Raw genomic sequence first — 12,310 nt, 5'->3', positions numbered from 1 at the left:
TGTGAATTTTTAAAGTACTTTGTGAGGGTATGTCATATTTCAAATACAATTTCTGCCTTACCTTTAATCAATTAAAGCTGAATGCTGAGAATTCACATTCATGTGGTACTGTAAGATTGTGTGCAACTTTATTGAATCACTGAAGATTAAACTATGTTCTACCAGCCTTCAGATTAAATATAATTTATCATAAAGGATTAGGGGTAAAATATAGTTGACAAAAATTATAACACCCAAGCAAAATAGCCAGGCAGCTAAACTGTCATCTGAGCATGAACTCTTAATTCATCCTATACTATGCAGAAAATTGTATTTGTTCAATTTCTGGAAAAAATGCTGATTAAATAGTAAAAGATATGAAATTTTAAAGCAGAACTGCATTAATTATTTGAGTACAAGTTAAGTTTATTCAATAAAGCATTAGCTGTTGGTAAAGTAGGAAGAAGTTTACTTAAAATGTATCAGTTAATGATTAAGTCATTATATTCATTTGAAGAAAATGTTTGGATTTTAACTGTCTTTTCCTTAGCTTTTACTTAGAGTTTTTCTGTTATTAACTATTTTTTAAAATTACAGTAATTTTCTGTTTTGATTGAGCCTTCTATACTTTTTAGAAAGATAATATTTGCAATAGTAATAATAATCTTTGAAAGTTGGACTTGTCATTTCCAGTAAACTACAAATTAATAGCCAGTCAGTAGAATGAACACTGGTTTTAAAGGGGAAAAAATGAGAATTAGTTCATAAACATGGAAGCTAGAGGGCCAGGCATGTGTCATAGCAGTTTGTCTACCAGTTAGGAAACTCATATCCGGTGAGAGAGTCCTGGGCTCAGCGCCCAGCCCTGCTCATGCCGACTCTGGGAGGGATTGATGAAGACTGAGAATTGCACCCCTGCCACCTGTGTGGGATTCCTCCCTTGGGTTCCCTGCTTCTGCCTTTGGCTCCAGCCAAGACAACTGTAGACTTTGTGTGAGTCAATCAGTGGATAGAACTCTTTTTGGCAAATAAGTAGACTTTTTAAAAAAGGAAACTAGGACAGTTGACTTGAAATAAGTAGACATCTTGAACTGATAAAATACATTAGTTTTGCCTAAAATTATAAAAAGCCAAAAGATGTGATTTTTCTGAAATATTTATAGACAAACATAGAAGGACCTGAAAGGCAAGTGGATGTCTTCATAAAGTGTATCTTCCCCTCACCTGTCCATTACGTTTTTGAGAGTTATCATCTTCTGATTCACTCCCCCATCACTCCCCAAGTAGCGGCAGCAACTGGGACTAGAAAACAGGAACTCAGTTCAGGTCTCCAAGGTGATTGGCAGGGAGACAGTGATTTGAACGATCATCTGCTGCATCCCAAGTTCCACATTAACAGGAAGCTGGAATCAGATGTGGGAACTGGGACCCAATGGGACATTGGTCTTCCAACTAACACCTGCTAGTCTGAGCACCCACGCCAAATTATATACCTCGATTAAGGGGTCAGTTGTTTAAAATGTGGAATGTGTTAGCCTCTTTGCAAGACTTTGGAAAAGTGTGCAATCCAATGAAACAGTTACATAATGTTTTGCTCTGGAGCCTTGGTTTTATTGATAGGTGGTACAAAAGAATAAAGTCACAATAGTCAATGATTAGGCAAGAGACCTCTTGTTCTACGTCGGAGGTTACCTGGAGAGGAACTTCATTGCAGTAGATGTTTTAAATGGAAGCAAAGTGTCCTAGTGCATGATGTGTGTAAAGTTCTTTAGCAAATGAAGTTTACAGATAGTTTAATGTCAGTATATTGTGGTCTGGTGAAAGTGCTCTAATACTAATATGTGGAAAACTGTAACTGGCATAATTCCCAAAACATGTTCCATGAGCAAGAATACAACATGATAAATGATAGACCATGAGCAAAAGATGAACAAATGAATTTAGAAGCCATACACTACATTATGCCTCCTGAAGAAATACAATGCCTCTAGCATCAGAAAGATTCTAAGAGATCCTAATATAAAGAGGGCTTTTTAAAAGTCTGGGTTTTTTCCTAAAGTTATTTCATAAGACAACCATTTTTCAGAACAGCTTTAGAAAATTAAATTTTAAACACTCATTTCTGTTTTGACTTCTCCAAGTATGATGGAAGAAGTTATTTGTGGCTTGTTTATCTTCCTTTTAGATAGGAATGCGTATGGTACTGAATGACATAGTTTAAATAAAAGGAAATTGCTCAATAGTTTTGTCATTTTTATTGTGTATTTCCTTAACACCTAATATTAATGCCCTGAAGATTTAAATTACCTTATTTGTAAAACCAGCAATTTCGCCCAAGGTAATTCTTTTCTGCCTCCCAGAAGGGCTATTTGTCAAAGTGCAAATTTGCTGGTGGTTTCGTTATCTTTCAGAGAGAAGGAAACTTACATTTTTCCTATTCTGATATGTGCTGTGCCCACCTCTCCACATTTCTGAAATTAGAAAACAGATGCAGAGGGTATATGGTTCATGTGGTAAGTTTTTCTCCCCAGCAGAAGTGTTTTGAACTGTACCTTAGAGTCAGCTCTTTCTTAGAACTGAAGAGTGTGCTGTTGCTTCCCTGGTAAGTTTCAAGTAAGAGCAATGTGTGGAGCCCACCGTTTCAGGGGAACAAACACAGACTCAGGCTCCCTTAAGGAGAAGACACATTGTTATTAAGATGAGGAACTTGGACCTGGTGCAGTAGCCTAGTGGCTAAAGTCCCAGGTATATACCAGGATCCCATATGGGTGCTGGTTCTTATCCCAGCTGCTCCACTTCTCATCCAGCTGCCTGCTTGTGTCCTGGGGAAGCAGTCAAGGACGACCCAAAGCCTGAGGTTCCTGCACCCACTTGGGAGACCTGGACAAAGCTCCTGGCTCTGGATCACCTCAGCTCTGGCCATTGCAGCCACCTGGGGAGTGAACTAGTGGATTGAAGAGCTTTCTCTCTGTCTCTCCTTCTCTATAAATCTGACTTTCCAATAAAGCAAATAAATATTTTAGAAGAAAAGAAAAGGAAAGCAAGCAAGCAAGCTGTTTAGGACTGAGGCAGTTCCAGGATTTAGACTCCATTTCCTCCGTGGTCTGCATGATCTGTTTACGCATGTCTGCCCTGTATTTGCTGTGCTGTGCTTCATATTTTCTCGCTTTGCCAGTTCAGCTTTCTGGTTTGTGTCACCAATAATTGCCACCTGCCCTAAGCAGCCCAGGGCAGGGACACAGAGCTGTCTTTGGTCAGTTGCTGACCTGTAGGCACCATCAATAGTCATCTTGGCACACAACGTGACCTAACATGTCTTCCCTGTGGGGAGCAGGGATGGGCAGGAGTAGCGCTCTCCTTGAAACCCAAGTGGGCTTCGCTGATTGATTAAAAGGACAAGTTCAAGGAACAGCTTAATGAACTTTGAATTATGGCAGAACTCTTAGGTGGAACAAAGATCTGAAAACCAGAATAAAAGGAAGTTGGTAGGACTCTAGGTGGCAGTTGGAGTGGTATTTCAGTTTTTGTTTTACTCATAATCTGTAATTCCAACAGTCACAGAGTTTTATGGGCAACCCAGTGAAGCAGAGGAACTAATGAAACCTTTTGCAGAAAAGTTATATAAATTATGAAATTTTAAAGTGTACTCTGTTTCATAAACTCAGCAGTTTGCAACATGTTATTACTCTTTGATAATACCAAACAAACTTTCCTATAACAACTTAATCAATGAATATACTTTTGTCATTTTTTTTCCTCTGAAGTTTTAGCTAACAACTCTGGAGATGTTCATCTCTGACATGGACAAGTGTATTGATAGTTCTCTCTCATTCTTTTATGAGTGATGAACTTACAGTATCACTTCTGTGAGCCTGTGTGCCCTAGAGATGACTGTAACCTGATATTGATCAGCTGATTGCAGATAAATGGCTGAGCTGCTTGTATTGCAGATTACATCGTTAACATGGTCAGTAAACCATGAATTGTTCAATACAGCGTTTATCTTTTTTCATTTTACTTCTGCTCTTTTATCATTTTTATTAGAAAAGACAAAAATTATCCATACTAACCAGCAGAAGCAGTTGAGAACAGATTCAATTGGGTACTGTTGTGGGGGGCAGACTTGCAGAGAGCTGAGTTCTGATAGTCTGTTGGTGTTTACTATGTTTTTGAAATGGAAGAAAAGAAGGAGTTTTGATCACTGTTTTTGCATGTGTGTTCTCTTACAGCTTCCTTTTGCCTCGTGTTTACTAGAAGCAGTACTGGAGAAAATAAATGAAAACAAGAAACTAGTTGAAGGATACTTCACAACTGTGAAAGATATCAGATGATATTGCAATAGAGAACATCTTTGCAAATATGAAAACATTTAATGTGGTATGGCTGGAAAACATGCATTGCAATCCTTACACAGTATCTATCTGGTCCAACTATCAATAGTCAAGTTCAATACCAAAATAAGAAGTCTTTGAAACTAATTAATTGCTGAACAAGTGGAAGTAATTAAGTGCATATCCATTTAAAAGGAAATAGGATAGCTTTTGATTATTGAATACAAATATTGCCACAAATCAGTGTGAACTTTAAAATGATTTCCCTTACAGTGCTCTAAACTAGCACAAGCTTGGTACATACAAATTGACTATAAAAAGGAGTTCTTAACAAGTTGTTCACATTTTAAGTTTTATAGCAAATTGATTTTCTACAGAAAAACTGCTGTGAACCAGTTAACACATTTGTGTGGCCAGTGAATATAAAATAAAGCACCACAACTTAAAGGGTGAATATTTAATGAAAAACGTATATGATCCAATTTCTTTCTACCTTCATTGATATACTGGATTAAATAGGAGATACTATATTTGTATTTCATTAACTATTTTGGTAACAATAAAAACATTATCTTCTCTTCCTCCTACTACCTTCTCCCTCTTTCTCGTGTAAAATCCACTATACTAATATGTAATCTCATTTAGTACACAAATAGAGCTAGATCTAGTTTCTGTAATTCTCCAGATTTTCACTTACATCTCTCATTTGTCCTTGGTATTCTCTTTCTAGAATATTCTTCATATGGTTTCCCTCATGGCTTGTCATCCATCATTCAGCTTCACTTCATGTGTTCCCTACTGGACACATCTTCTTTTATATTTCATTTTGCTTACAGTGCAAAATTATCTAGCTGATTTATAGTTTCACTTATTTCTTTTCTTGTTTATTGTCTCCCCCCTTCCCTCCCCACCCAGATTGTTGGCCCCATAAGACTAAAGCAGGGACTGGAACATTACAAACCAAGGCCAAATCTGGTCTTCCACCAGTGTTTGTATGTCTCATTAGCTAAGAATGACTTTTATATCATTAGGAGATTTTTAAAGATGAAAATGTGAACAATATTTTGTAGATTGTGAAAATTATATAAAGTTCAAAATTTAGTGTCCATCAATAAAGTTGTATTGAACACAGTGACACTGATGAGCTTATGTACTGCTTATGGCCACTTCAGTTCCCAACAGTGTAGGTGAGTAGTGGTGGCAGAGGCCATTTGTGGTGCTCTCATCAGTGGCACGCCTGTTTTCCACTACAAATCAACAGTGACGTGGTTGTGACCTGACAGCGTATCAAGTGCCCCAGATACTATCTTCCTGCGAATTATGAATTACCAGTACATAATCAATCAATCAAAGCAAGAGAAAAAGGAAGAAAATGGACCATCCATCAAACTCACATTCTGAAGGCCTAGTGAGGTGTATATTATTTGTTTGATGGGTTGGATAGCAGAGCATTCTGGTTTTTGTGTAAAAGCTGTATCCCTATGCAAAAAGAATGCAATCTGCATCAATGTTTCCAGGCTAAGGCATCATCACAGTCTTCCTAATTCACAAGAAAACAACCATAAGAAAAATATTGTAAAATTCAAAATGTTGAGACAGTAGAAATTTGCTGTGAAGTTAGAAATGAGGGGCAGACATTGCACTCTGGGGATTAAGCTAATTCTGGGGATGCCTGCATCCAGCGTTAGACTGCATGGTTCAGTTCCTGACCCCACTGCTTCCAATGTAGCTTCTTGCTAATGTAACCAGGAAGGTAGCAGATGATGACAGCAGTGCTTGAATCCCTACCACTCATGTGGGAGACCTTGATAGAGTTCTTGACACCTGGCTTTGACCTGGCCCAGCACTCCCAATGCAGGCATTTGGAGTATAAACCAGCAAATACCAAATTCACACTCTCTATTTTTCTTTCTCACTTTCTCTCTGTGTCTCTCTTTTAATTAAAAAAAGAGACTATATGTTAATATCCTGCAACCATAACCAAAAAAAATAGTATAGTAAAAAAAATTTAGTTCATCAGAATGTTCATCTCAATCTTAAAACCTGCAAACTTGTTACTTTATATGACAAAAGTTTGATCTTCAGTGGGAGACCATCTTGCATTGCCCACATGAGTCTGATGGAGGCACGAGGATTTTTATAAAAGGGAGATGGCAGGTGTGTGAGAGAAACCTGTCCACAGATGCAGAGGGACAGAGGAATTTGAAGATGACCGTCTACTGGCTTTAAATATGAAGGGCCAGGACTGTGGTAGATGCTGTAAAAGGCAAGAAAAGAGATTCTTCCCGGAAGTTCTGGAAAAAACTAGCCCTTGATTTGAATCCAGTGGAAATGATTTGAACTAGCTACAACAGAATACTTTGTTGCCATTGAAGCCATGTGGTTTATGGTAGTATTTCACTAAAGCAATAGAAAACTAACTTGCTAAAATTCTGTTTAGAAGTGTTTAGATCTGTGCTCATGAGTGATAGTGATCTGAAGATATACCTTCAGGACTGATCCAGTTTTCAAAACTTAGGGTAAACCATCATTGTCACAATATCACACTATCATAAAACTTGATGTAGACAAACCATTTGATGAGATTAAGTCTCCATTGATTTAAAAGCTGTTTTTCAGAACACCTGAAATATTATCAATGTTATTAATTTGACAATACTGGCTCAAAAACTAGTTGCACTTGTTGAAAAAGACTAACCATTTACAAAGGTGTCAGTTGTGACTACCTGTATGAAACCTAACAAGAATATTCTAGCCAGAACAGCAAGTCAAGAAAAAGGAAATAAAGTAAATCTACCTTAAAAGAAATAATAGAATGAATGATTTCAGCAAAATATCAAGATACAAGATCAACATTCAAAAATCAGACTTTTATACAGTAGTAAACTAGTAATAGTAAATGTATACAAATCAAAAATTTAAACATAAAATAACTTAAAATTTCCCAGAGAAAAGGAAATAGGCTTGAATTTTGCACCTGTACACTACAAGTTGCAAAACACTGCTGAGAAAATGAGTAGATATCTTAATATAAATGAGGAGACATATGGATACTCAACATGATAAAGATGCCAGTTTTCTCCAAGTTGATACACAGATTTATCATAGACTATCAATCTGGCAGCAAGTTATGCTCAAGATGAGGAGAGTTTTCTAAAAGATAGATCAAAGACAAAGGAAGAAGATTAGAGTTTAACAATCTTAAATAAGAATGAAGTAAACTAAATCACTCTTCATTCTCAAGAACACATCAATACATATGTATTAGTGTGTGTAAAACACAGTGTGTGATTTGGCAAAATAGCAGACAATGCAACAGAATAGAAACCAAAAAGCTACTCATGTTAGTATGCTCAGCTGATTTTTGACAGGAGTTCAACAGCAATTCAGTCAAAGCAGAATAGCCTCAACAAATGGCACTGAAGAATCCCTTAACCTAAAACCACACACATTGACCCAAATTATCTGAAATTTGACCATGTACTTGAATGTCAGTTGTAGAAGATATCACGAGAGAAAATTCCTGAGACCTAAGGCTTCATGAAGAAGTGTTAGAGAAGACACCAAACACATAATCACAAAAGAAATGTTGGTAAGTTAGCGCCTCATCAAGATATGAAACAATTGGAGCAAGTGAGCTATAGAGCAAATATTTGAAGACTACATATCTGACAAAGAACTCATACCTAAAATAAAGAATTCTCAAACTATAAAAGGAATCCAACAACAAAAATAACCTTCATGAGTAAATACCTATCCTGAGACATTATCAAATGCATATATAAATGAAAGCTGTCATGATGTTGTGTTTCAGAGTGTGGGGCAGAGGAAGGAGTACATTTTAAGCTTCACCATTTGCCCTCATTCCTGTTGACAAATTCTCCCAAACTAATTATTCCTCAAAATTATGCAAGCTTTTGCCTAGTGACACAAATGACTTTGAGGGTTCAAAAAGAAAATTACTGTAAAGAATTTATAGCTACACCCAGTCTTTCTCCGCATTCTCAAATAATTGTAAAACCAAACAGAAAGGGTGAGTACCAGGAAGCATTTTCAGAAAATACTCCAATAGCCTCAGTGTTTGTGTCGAGAAGGTTTCCTGACCCATTGGCAGAAGAGCTGCTTTGTTCAGTTCTTTCTTGTTTACATCATTGGCTTTAGTATTAACACAAAATTTGTGTGAGTGCTTGTTGGGACTCCTGCATCCTGTATTACTGTACCGTGTTTGAGTGCCATGTTCTGCTCAGATTCCAGCTTCCTGATAATATCTACCCTGTGAAATAAAAGCTTAATAACTCACATGGTTGGGTCCCTGCCATCCATTAAGGGTGCCTGTATTAGAATCCCAGGTCCTGGTTTCAACCTGGCCCCCTCTTAGCTGTATCACGTATATGGGAAATAATACTGGTAATAAACAACTACTGGAAGATAGACTCTGTGTCTTTTTCCCTCTCTCACTCTTTGTGTATGTATATGTATATATCACGTATATGAAATAAATTTTTTGAAAACCTTAAATGAGTGGTATAATAAAAGAGAATAAAAAGGAATTTCTTGGGACTAGTGAGATGGTTCAACTAGCTAATACTCTACCTGCAAGTACCAGAATCCCATATAGGTGCTGGTTTGTGTCTCAACTACTCCACTTCCCTGTGGATGACAGCCTTGGGATCCTGCACCCACATGAGAGACCTGGAAGAAGATCCTGGGTCCTGGATCCTGGCTTTGGATCAGTTCTTCTCTGGTATTTGTGGCCATTTGGGAAATGAACAAACTGATGGAAGATATTTCTGTGTGTCTCTCCTGACTATAAATCTGCATTCCAATAAAATATTTTTTTAAAAAAGAACATTTGTTTCTGTGACATGAAAGGTTTCTATTAAACACATGTTGTTTGTTTATTTTTTTAAAAGCCCATTGAGTTACCCTGTAATTTTTAAATGTGCAAACATTTTGTTTAGAAAAGGTTTTTCTATTCACTTATGAATAATAGGCATCACAAATATTTCCTTTTCACAATTCAATTCTCAATATGCTTCTTTATTCTTTCTGTAGTAAAGCACATAGTAAGAAAGCCATAATTTTGATATCATCTCTAACACCTTCCAAAAAATTCATTTTTCCTTTACCCTAGGGTAGGACCCTTGAGAATAATTGAAAGAAAGATGACATCCTCCTGCCTCCCATTCTCATGGTTTGTGAAAGGAACAGTCATTCTCTCTGGTGCTACAAACTCACAATTACTAGTACAGGGATAGTAGGGAGACTTCTTTGACACTACCCCACTCTGAGAACACTCATTGCCCTGTCTGAGCTTACCTAACACACTTGTAGTATATGTAGCAGGGCGGGAGGCAATTGGTAGATGAAGAGTACAAATAAAATATACTGTTTGCGTTTTAGTAGTTTATCTTTTCTCAAGATATTAGCATTCAACCAGAGGGAATTCTTGTCACTTTGATGTTTCTCTGGGATCTTGTTCTATGGGGTCTTCAAAAAGTTAATGTTTTGTAGGGACCTTCATTGATTTTATCTTAGAACACTTGTGGACAGCCTCTGGTCTCTACTTTTTCTGAGTGCACTCATTATGTGGCAACAAACCAGAAAATTAAAAAAAAAAAACATAGCCATGGCATTTTTTAGTCACATTTCTATTTTCCAGGTTATTTTTATTTTTATATCATTTAAGTTTAAAATACTTTAATATTGACAGGAAGATCAACAGCAGCATAGTGAGTTCTTGAGTTCTCCACACTCAGATGCCCTGACTCGTCACATCCTTTATAACCATAATCTGTTATCAAAACCAAGAAGCTTATATTGCTGTAATGTTTTAAATTCAAGTATAGTTCATGTATAGATTTCACAAATTTTTCACTTTTTACAGAATAAATTTTTAATACTGTGTCACATGTATAGATTACTTAGCCATCTTCAAACTGATACATAGCCATCTGCCAAACTGGCCCATTAACACAAAGAATATCCTCCTTATTAACTGAGAATCCACTCCCTCCCTTATCAGGCACTGATAGGTTTCCCATTATTATAATTTTGTCGCTTTTCAAATGTTGTATAAATGAAATTATGCCTTTTGAGATTGGATGTTTTCACATGATGTAATGCCCTTGAGGTTCAACTAAGTTGTGTGCATCAATACCCCATTTTATTGCTGAGTAACATCTGCTTCCATGGATTTACCACAGTTGGTTTATTTACTTAGCACCTCAAAGGATGAGTACTGTTACAGATGTGCTCTTGATGGTCAGGAGCTGGGGAAAAACTGATTGGACAATTGGTGACAAATCTGGAGAGAAGGTATGTTGATGGACTTCTCTGGGAAGAAACAGGTAGTTATTTGTGTCTACCAAATACACAAAGAATACCTGTCAACCAGCTTCTTTCTCCACCTATCATTGTCACTGCCCAGTGAGCTCATGAATGAAAAAAGCCCTGGCTGCAGAGGTGGAAGCTATGTGCAGGCTCAGCAACATGGAATTCTACTTGGAATGGTCACAATTGAGTGCCTAGTCTTCCAACAACAAAGGCCATCATGGAGCTTTTGATATTACACCTTTATCCAGAGTGATCAGTGAGATGCCTTTTGAAAGATTGATTACACGGGACCTCTTCCATCATGGAAAGGTGAGTGTATTATTTTCACTAGCATACATGCTTACTCTGTGGTTTTGACTTCTCTGCACATAAGTACTTCTGCCAACATTGCCATCTGAGGATTGTCTGATACTGCGGAATTTCAACCAGCATTACTTTTCATAAAGGAATTCACAACAAATCAAGTGTGGCAATGGGTCCATGCCCAGTAAATTCATGTTCCCCACTATCCTAGGTCAGCAAATTTCAAACAAAAGTGGCTTGGCCTTCAAACGACTCGGTTGCAACCACTTGCATGGTAGTAAAGCTTGCTAGAACTGGGGCTGAGTTCTCTGGAGGGTTGTCTATGCTCTGAGTCAGTGTCTTTCCTTGGCTAGTGTTGTACAGATCCAAGAATTGAGGAGGTTGCTTCACATTATTACTGCTAGCAGTAAATGAGCAGAACTTTTGCTTTCTATCCCTGCGATTATTTGCTGGCCTAGATATCTTAGCTCTAAAGAAGAAAAGCTTCCATCATACACAGTCCATGGAAGTAAAAATTAAGAGTGCTGCTTTTCCACTTTAACTCCTTGCTCCTCTGATTCAACAGCCAAGAAGAAAGTTAATGGTGCTGGCTGTAGTAATCAGTCCTGATGAACAAAGGGAAATTGGACTATGACTGCAGTGGAGGTAAGGATGATTATGTCTGGAAAGGGGGAGATCTATTAGGGCAGCACTTCCTGTAACCATGCCTATGAGTAAAATCAGTGAATAGCCCGATTCACCCCTTCAGGACTGGAGGGTTTACATCACTCCAGCAGGTAAAGAACTGTGACCAGCCCAGGTTCTTGAGGAGGGCAGAGAAAATGGAATGGGTTGCTGAATAAGTCAGTGGTGGATACCAATTGCAACTGAGCAACCAGTTACACAACATGGAGTTCAGTTATATTTCCTTGTCCTCTCATTAGAAATATGTTTTTGAGTATGAAGTCGACACGAAGTGGACTTACAATGGGTAATTTTATGTGCCCACTGTTTTGGCCACAGGGCCCCAAGTATGTATTAAACATTCTGGATGTCTCTATAAGAATGTGATTTTTAAATTTTATCTTGCTAATGTGATAGCCATATGAAGGAAACAGATCTAATGTACTTCATAGATACAATTGTAAGAATGCAATGATATTCCTTTCACCCCTTCCTCTGTCCTTCTTCCTCTTCCTTCCTTCCTTCCTTTCTTAAGATAACATTTTAAATTTACATTATTTTAAAAAGCAATGACAATTTTCCTCTAAATAAAGAGTTCAACAAATGAAAAGACCCTATATAGTCATTTTCATCCTATATAGTAAATTTTTTAAGAGTTATTTTTTTTTTTTGAAAGACAGATATTCAGAGAGGAGGAG

The 12,310-nt window shown here is 37.3% G+C and overlaps 1 protein-coding gene across 1 annotated transcript in view; it reads left to right on the top strand.

The window, feature by feature from the left end:
* The window catches only part of CNTLN (centlein), a 269,496-nt gene extending 264,572 nt beyond the window's left edge, over positions 1 to 4,924 (top strand). Inside the window, exon 26 of the mRNA XM_058672438.1 lies at positions 4,209 to 4,924. Within this exon, the coding sequence (XP_058528421.1) occupies positions 4,209 to 4,310 (102 nt within the window). The 3' untranslated portion in view covers positions 4,311 to 4,924. The remainder of the gene's footprint in view (positions 1 to 4,208) is intronic.
* The last annotated feature ends 7,386 nt before the right edge of the window (positions 4,925 to 12,310 follow it).

The sequence above is a fragment of the Ochotona princeps genome, chromosome 14 (assembly GCF_030435755.1).
Source record: "Ochotona princeps isolate mOchPri1 chromosome 14, mOchPri1.hap1, whole genome shotgun sequence".
Taxonomy (NCBI): Eukaryota; Metazoa; Chordata; class Mammalia; order Lagomorpha; family Ochotonidae; genus Ochotona; species Ochotona princeps.
This window is presented reverse-complemented; position numbering and strand designations above follow the sequence as displayed.